Source organism: Echiichthys vipera, assembly GCF_963691815.1.
Source record: "Echiichthys vipera genome assembly, chromosome: 3".
Classification (NCBI taxonomy): domain Eukaryota; kingdom Metazoa; phylum Chordata; class Actinopteri; order Perciformes; family Trachinidae; genus Echiichthys; species Echiichthys vipera.
This window is the reverse complement of record NC_139828.1, coordinates 4,187,770-4,196,696: the sequence shown is the minus strand read 5'-3', so window position 1 is coordinate 4,196,696 and position 8,927 is coordinate 4,187,770. Positions and strand designations below refer to the sequence as shown.

The following is an 8,927-nucleotide window of genomic DNA, read 5'->3' as shown; positions in this document are numbered from 1 at the left end:
TTCATCTCTCACGGTTTCAGTTTGGAGGTAAACTCTGCTGCACGCTTGAGTTTGGCCTCTGCAGGCAAATAATAACTTATAATAACTAATATGATTCCTTATTGAACCAGACTTATGAGCATTAATTCATGTTTAATTATGAGTTTGCAGATATTAGTTAGAAATTAACGTGGATTCACGACGAGACTCAAAGTCACGAGGACGCAAACGCCACTAAAACTATTAACTCACTGCAAAAAATGCAAAATAAAAATAAAAGAGTGTTTTTCAGTGGGCACCATTTTAAGATAATTTCTGATGTGAAATATTAAACACTCCACACACACTTTGACCTTTCCTCTTCTTCTCTATTGCTTCATTTAAAAACACTCCCTCGCCGCTGCTAATAAATCAAATAACTCCAATTAGGATCAAATAGACGGCACTTTATTAAACAAACAAAATGTAATGCCTTCAGAATGTGTTTTTTTTAAACAAATAAGACAAAAAGAATAAAATAAGTCAGTACAGACTACAAAGGCCCCCCTCCCTCTATTTCCATACAAGAACCGGGAGAAATAATGGCAGCGATAAGAAAACTGTAAGTGTTTGGTCCTCAGCACCCAACCACTCCCTGTTCCTCAAAAATAAATTACTATATTAGGCTATAATTTACAGTCTACGCTCATACAAGCTGGTGCGTTTGAACCACCGCAATAAACAATTCTCAAAGTGAGAGGGAAGACAACTTACGTGTTTTCGGTGTTACGCGCGCCTCGACAGAAGCGTCTCTGAGTCTCTTATGTCCATTTCGAGAGTGAATAAAAAAACACAAAAGTACAAAAAAATATAAAACATATATTAGAGTTATTAATTTAAAAGACACACTTTGGCGTTCAGAACTTGCTGCAGTCATAAACAAAAGCTCCTGAGGTGCGGTAGATGGACTGGCCGGACGGGAACGCCATCTGACAGCTATTATTCCCGTTGACCGGGGAGCCGTTCAGCCCGATCCGCTGGGACTCGAACATCTCCCGCACAGAGTGGAAGTTCTGCTGCTGCGCCGGGTAACCCGGGCTCAAGTGGCTCAGGTCCCCGTACCAGGACGTGAGCCGCCCCTGGTGCGCGTGGTGGCCGTCCTGACCCGCCTGGCTCAGGTTGGCGTGTCCGAGCGGGGACGCGGTTGTCGTGGTGATGCAATAGTCGGGCAGAGCCTCCTCCACCGTGGTGGACGGCGCCAGGTGGCCTCCGGATGATCTGTCCCCCGCGTACAGGCTCATGGCTTGCATGTTGCAGTGATAGGTCGCGTTGGAGTTAGGGATGGCGTTCTGGCTGCACGCCGTGGAGCTGTACGCGGATGTCTGGTTCGGGGAATAGTTGAGCGACAGTGAAGGGGTGATACCTGTCCGAGGGGCGATGAGTGGCGGGGAGAGCTCGGCCTGCGGAGACCCCCGCAGGGTGGTCATGATGTTATCCACGCTGAAGCCCTGCGCCGGAGCCTGGCCATGGTGCTGCTGCTGGTGGTGCTCGGGTCCATCCATGCTCAGTGACCGGGTGGAGGGCACACTGTGCGGGCTGCCTGTTGACATGCTGCTGCTACTGTCGGGGCTCTCGATCTTGGGTACGGCGCTCAGGGCCGGGGACGCGGCCTGTGGCGGCGTAGAGGTCCCGTTCTCCGTCTTTATATCCTGGATCCGCACCGGCTGAGAGCCCTGCGCCGACGGGTCCTGCTCCCTGCCCGGGGTGCGGGACGAGGAGTCCTTGCCCTGTCTCTCATCCTTGTCCTTCAGCACGTCCTTCTTTTTGAACCTCCTCCGGCGCCGTAGGAAGCTGCCGTTCTCAAACATGTTGTAGGAGTCCGGGTCAAGAGTCCAGTAGCTGCCCTTACCGGGCTTCTTATCGTCCCGGGGCACTTTGACAAAGCACTCGTTGAGAGACAGATTGTGCCTAATGCTGTTCTGCCAGCCCTGCTTGTTGTCCCGGTAGAAGGGGAACCTCTCCATGATGAACTGATAAATCCCGTTCAGGGTGATCTTTTTCTCCGGTGAATTCTGGATGGCCATGGTGATGAGAGCGATGTAACTGTAGGGAGGTTTGACCATGTCCTTCGGCTGGTGCTGAGGGGTGTACGGTCCGTACGCCCGGGCCATGCTGGCCGGGTACTGGTCGTGGGCCGCATGGGAGTACATGCTCATGGGTGCAGGCATCCCGGTGTATCCACCGCCGGCCCGGTAGTAGCTCTGGTCGCTGCTGATGTACGGAACAACTCCCAAAGAGTTGGGGCTGGAGACGGAGTAGCGCGCCTGCATCCTGCGCAATGCGTAAAACCTCCCCAAACTGCGTCCCCCCAGAAACTCTCACAACTTCGGCGTGTGCTCCGATTCTCTTACGGTTCCCTCTTCTCTCGGTGTCGCCTGGAAGTCCTTTTTGAAGCCGCAGCTCGCCACGGTGAACCGGACAGAGCGCACACAGCCGCAGTGAACTTAAAGTAAGGCTGGAGGAGCGTGAGTCTACACGGCAAGGAACTTTTTATTTTTTTTACGCTTCACATTCTTTCCTCCCTTTTGGCTGCTCGGTCTGCTCCTCCCAGAATGTGTGCTCCATCATCCAATTGGAGGACGAAGTGAACCTGTGGAAAAGCTGCGTGGCGACAAAAGTTACTGAACCCTCCTCCCCCTCCCTCCCCCTCTCACCCCAGCTCAGACACGGAGTTATTAAAATGCTGTTAAGGGTGTGCCTAAAATGCTGCAAAATTCCCTTAATGACTCAAATTGCGAGGCATTTATTATTGAGCATAAATTCATCATATTACGAGCCATAAAATAACTTCTTATTAGTCTGTTTTGGAAACGAGAAAGTGGATTTATTGTTGGGTTACAAGCCTTTAATGGGCGTACCCTACTATTCATCCCCGGTATCAAATCTCTGCGTAAAAGTGGAATTTATCCAAAGCGGAGCTCACCAACTGTACCAAGAGGCCCTCCACGATATGTGTGTGATATCACACTAATACAGGCCCGTGAATAACTGTTTATATTTACGTTAATAAAATCTATCTGGATGCCTGAACCTCTAATGAGACCAAAGGCACCGATTAGGAATGCAAAACGCGCCAATCAGCTCCAGTGTGTGAGAAAGTCTCCTCAGCTGCGGTTGAGCCTCTGAATAAACAGACGCACATGAAAGAGCGTGGATGCTCCCTCCCTCCCTCCCTCCCTCCTCCCGCCCCCCGACCGCGCCGGTGGGCGGTGTGTGGAAACTAATTAAAGGTTAAATGAAGATCATTTGGTCGAGATGGGTGAGAAAAGGTCCCCTGGGTGCGAGCGGCTGCTGAGGCCCGAGGTGGCACTTTTTTAAAATGAAGACCTCCAAATGTCTTTCACACTGAACGGGTGTTAACAGCCATCAGAGCTGCCCTCGCGCTCTCCGCAGTTGTGTGTCCGTGTGTGGATTGCAAAGCATCAAAACAACACACGTGTGTTTTTGCAGCCTCGTGGAAATAATCGTTTAAAAACAGACGATTAGAAGGAGGGAGGTAATCCAGATTATTCTATAATCTGTGTGTTAGAAAACGGACAGAACCGGATAAAATAAGAGTTTAAATGTCTATTTCTTTCTGCTTTATCTCTTTTATTTTCTTTTTATCAGAGGTAAAGAGCACGTTTACCGCTTCACCACCCAGTTCTGTGTTAATTTGTGTTAATATGTCTTTAGTAGATGTTTTATTAAATTTGTCTTTAGTAGATGTTTTATTAATTCAGAGTTTTCATGAATATCCTTTGTTTTTTGTTTTAAATGTTTCTAAAAATGCTCCAGAAAAGGAAAATGTTTGAATTTCTCTCATAAAATCATTTAAATGATTTCAATTTATGGAACATTTTGTTGAATCTATAAATTTAAATGCAGATGGATCAGTTTTATATATAAATATTAAATAAATAATCTCGCGCTGGAGCTGTAAAGCTAAACCAGATGAAATAGAGTCTACACAATAAAACAGAACAACTCTGGTTACATAAATGTTTCACCTGAATTTTCTTATATTACCATTAAAAAATATACAAAACGAAACTTTCTCATAAATATCTTTATTGACAAAACTAAAGCTGTGAAGTCGTCATAGAGTTTCACTGCAGGAGTTCAGACTTTCTGCATTATTTGAGGGAAATAACGCATTTCATTGGTTTGAAGCTTCACGTTAGAAGAACTAAGTAAAGATATAATGACACTAATGCAATAAAAGGTGCAAGTCAGCTTCTTTGTCTTCTCCTTATCCTGGAAATGACCTGAATGATTCAGAGGATCTGCAGATTTTCTTATTTCAGTTTGAAAAAAGAGAGAAAAATTAAAAACTGAAAGAGTGATAATCTGTGAGAAGAGTTCATCTCTCACGTGTGTGTGTTATCATTCTGCTCTTTGTTGTGTGATTTGCACGTGTTGTCAGGACTCTCACGGCGAGGGACAGCGCACTGTGTCACCTGTGGGGTCCGGCCTGTGAGTCCTCTGCACCGGCCACGACTGCTGACTAGTGACCCCTGCTGCTGACACACCGAGGGTCGCCGTGTGTGTGTGTGTGTGTGTGTGTGTGTGTGTGTGTGTGTGTGTGTGTGTGTGTGTGTGTGTGTGTGTGTGTGTGTGTGTGTGTGTGTGTGTGTGTGTGTGTGTGTGTGTGTGTGTGTGTGTGTGTGCACGGAGCTGGACCAGCAGCAGCAGCAGCCCCACAGGTGGGTGCATGAGACTGTAGCTGCGCTGATATAATATTTACACAGCTCTGAATTTATTCTGTAGCTTAGTGGCGGTGGTGTTACAGAGGATGGAGCAGGATGGAGCTGCTCCTATCTGCAGCAGTGTCCCTCCATCTGTCCCTGCACAGTCCAATGCAAACCAGCCGCATCCTGAGATCACATCACCTTGGACCAAACACAAAAAGCACCACGCATCCAAACGTCTTTGCTCCTTTGAAAGGATCGTTACAGTGTATTTGTCTGCCAGGATTTAATGGTTAGGACACTTTGAATGATTTGACTTTTTTCTCTGGACAAGTTTGAAACCTGAAACTTGTTCGTTCTTCTTCTAATGTGCGACACACTCCTGCCCCCCAGTGGCCACTCTGTAAAAGTGCATGATGAGTGGAAGAAGAAGAAGAAGAAGAAGAAGAAGAAGAAGAAGAAGAAGAAGAAGAAGAAGAAGAAGAAGAAGAAGAAGAAGAAGAAGAAGAAGAAGAAGAAGAAGAAGAAGAAGAAGAAGAAGAAGAAGAAGAAGAAGAAGAAGAAGAAGAAGAAGAAGAAGAAGAAGAAGAAGAAGAAGAAGAAGAAGAAGAAGAAGAAGAAGAAGAAGAAGAAGAAGAAGAAGAAGAAGAAGAAGAAGAAGAAGAAATTCCTTTTTTCAATTTGTTCAAAACTTTCAAATTTTTATTTTCTGTTATTATTATTCAGGTCACACACACACACACACACACACACACACACACACACACACACACACACACACACACACAGGCCCGAAATACACGCACATGCACAAACAGGACCTATATACATGCAATTTATGGAGATAGCAGTTGGGGGTTCGGTGCCTTGCTCAACAGCACCTCGGCAGTGCCCAGGAGATGAACTGGCAACTCTCCAGCCACCAGTCCACGCTCCATTCATGGTCAGCACAGGGACTCGAACCAGCGACCCTCCGGTTCCCAGCCGAGTCACCTATGGACTGAATATACTCATAACAGATGAGATGACTTTATTAAATCTCCAGAGAGAATAAATAAAACATATTTAATGAATATATAAATAAAAATAAATGAATATATAATCAAATCAAAATGCAGCAACTCCACGAACAATAAGCATAAAATGCTGATGCACAAGTAGGACACACATCAGAATGGTTAAGTGGAAGATAACGGTCCACAGAATAATTCATATTATATCAGTGGATCATGATTATTGAAGCATTCTTGTGTTCATCACTTCAAAGTTGCAGCAGGTGAAGGCGGAGCTGATTCCAACTACTTCATATACTGCAATTTAATCTCATCTTAACCTGTAATAAGATATCAGAATGTATTTGTTTTTTATATTTCATATGATCTGAAAAGTAACTTGTGTTTTTAAATAAAGAGCACAAAGAGTGCAATATCTGCCCCTGTAATGTAGAGGAATAGCAGAAATGGAAAGAACGAAGTACTGAATTGAACTGAATGCAGTAAATGTACCTGTAAGTATTTAAGTTCATGCATTTAGTTACGTGCCACTGTTTTTAAAAAACCTTTTTCTTTTCACCAGGCTTCATCATCATCATCATCGTCGTCGTCGTCGTCGTCAACATCACCATCATCCTCATCCTCCTCCTCGTCATCCTCATCCTCCTCCTCGTCATCCTCATCCTCCTCCTCGTCATCCTCATCCTCCTCCTCGTCATCCTCATCCTCGTCATCCTCCTCCTCGTCATCCTCATCCTCCTCCTCGTCATCCTCCTCCTCGTCATCCTCATCCTCGTCATCCTCCTCCTCGTCCTCGTCATCCTCCTCCTCGTCATCCTCCTCCTCGTCATCCTCATCCTCGTCATCCTCATCCTCCTCATCGCCATCCTCTTGTCGTCATCCTCATCCTCATCATCCTCCTCCTCCTCATCCTCCTCCTCATCCTCATCATCCTCATCATCCTCATCATCCTCATCCTCCTCACTGAAAGCCTTTGGTTGCTACCAGTGTCTCCAGCCTGTAAGTGATTAAATCACACACACACACACACACACACACACACACACACACACACACACACACACACGCACACACACACACACACACACACACACACATTAAATAGTGCCATAGCGCCCTCTGCTGCCGTATTTACGCACATGCAACAGAAGGAAACTGATTTTATGAGCTCATTTTCAATCCCTTAAGAAAAGTCCACTGTAGAAAAAGAGAAAAACGTATTAAACGCATTAATATACAGTATTCTTCCCGGTGACCTCACATCAGTGTGTGATCGTTATCATGAAGTCTCCCTCCTGAGTATGAACTTGTTTTGCAGGCACTTCAGTGTGTCAGCGACAGTGTTTATATTAAGGGCCTAATTAGACGCAGACAGATTTCCAAAATATCCCAGGACCTCAGAGTCCTGCGTCCAAAGAGCGCGTTGGAATTGGTTTTCAAATAAATAGCTGCCAATCATCCGTGTGCAAAACATTCATCCTGTGTCCGGGGCTCCGGCTGGGACTGGTTCTGAAGAGGGTGAAGCTGTTCTCAAGGCCACAGAGCGCCTCACAGTGTGGCAGTTCTTCACTTCTTTCTTTTTTTTTTTTTAACCTCAAAACTCAGAGTTTAAGAGACGGACGACACAGAGCTTCTCTGAAAACCCAAATAAGGCCATGGGAAGAAAAGGTTTCTTTAAGATGGAGCTGTTTCTGATTTAGCTGTCCCGAGGAGTGACATCACTTCCTGTCACGGTGACACACAGCCACTCTCATCCATCTTTATTTGCACAACATTTCAAATTTAATGAAGGTTAGCATCGAAACTGAGCAGAATGAATATTTTGGGCGATTTTTCTCCATTTATGTTCAATAAGCTAGCGGAAAAATGGCCACTCAGCAGAAGACAAAACAGCCTGAATCATACAGGAGGACCCCTGGGCGCCTTCCTAGGGAGGTATTCCAGGCACGTCCAGCTGGGAGGAGGCCTCGGGGAAGACCCAGGACCAGGTGGAGAGATTATATCTCCACACTGACCTGGGAACGCCTCAGGATCCCCCAGTTAGAGCTGGTTAATGTGGCCCGGGAAAGGGAAGTTTGGGGTCCCCTGCTGAAGCTGCTGCCCCCGAGACCCGACCCCGGATAAAAGGCTGAAGATGAGATGAGATGAGATTAAGTTCCCTGCTTTGTCCTTAAACAATTGAACTATCTGTGCAGGGAACTGAGAGGCCTGACTGTAAAGAGATCAGACTTAAATCAACTATTTGTGTCACAAGTTTTCCATATTTCCCAAAAGTGGAACCAGATTTTTAAGATGCATTGTCTTAAAAACCCTTAAGTTATTAAATAATGAAAAAACTTGAATTGCCCATACATCAGTGTTGTTAGTCTGTGGCTTTATTCATGTTGCACCTACACATATTTTATATTAGTTACCACCAAGCTTTGCTGCCGTGTATTAGTCCAATAAAGCAGCTAAACTCTGCCCCCTGGTGGGTAACCTGTAACAACACCCCCTCCTCTTCAGGCTCCATGTTCCTGTGCTTTTTCTCTTTTGTTCTTTTCTTTCTTTTCTCTTCTGTAAAGCCGCCTCGTCTCTCATAAGGTTAGCTTTATTTTAAACTGTATTGATTAAGCGTTGGCTCGGGGAGCGTAAATGCTCTCTTGCAGCAAAGTTCTGCCCTTCACACTCTCGACAGTAAAGGCACGTTCACACCTAAAAGTCTGGTTCCTTAATCAAACAATGCCAGGAAGACGCATCGTTTCAAATGCTAAAATGGTGCCAAAACCATTTCATGGGCTTGGTTCTGTTCACGTTGGTGTCGATCTGTAGCACATATCCGACTCTAGTGTACCGCAGGCATTTCAAGATTGACTGATGAATTCATGAATGCTGGGTCATGACCCAAAGAACGAGGTCACGGGTCCAAGCGTCTGAAATGTGTTTCCTCAGGAGGGGGTCTGGAGTCTCCCTTAGAGAGAGGGGGAGAAGTTCAGCATCCGTGAGGAACTCGGAGTAGAGCCGCTGCTCCTTTGCGTTGAAAGGAGCCAGTTGAGGTGGTTCAGGATCATCTGGTAAGGTTCATCCTTACCAGATGATCCTGAACCACCTGGGCGCCTCCCTAGGGAGGTGTTCCAGGCACGTCCAGCTGGGAGGAGGCCTCGGGGAAGACCCAGGACCAGGTGGAGAGATTAGATCTCCACACTGGCCTGGGAACGCCTCAGGATCCCCCAGTTAGAGCTGGTTA

At 46.1% G+C, this 8,927-nt stretch overlaps 1 protein-coding gene across 1 annotated transcript; it reads right to left on the bottom strand.

Moving 5' to 3' along the window:
* Positions 1–410: 410 nt before the first annotated feature.
* On the bottom strand, positions 411–2,499 carry LOC310966123 (forkhead box C1-A-like). Its single transcript, XM_083939944.1, has one exon. The coding sequence runs from the start codon at positions 2,286–2,288 to the stop codon at positions 876–878; it is 1,413 nt and encodes a 470-aa protein (XP_083796070.1). The 5' UTR covers positions 2,289–2,499; the 3' UTR covers positions 411–875.
* Positions 2,500–8,927: the final 6,428 nt, after the last annotated feature.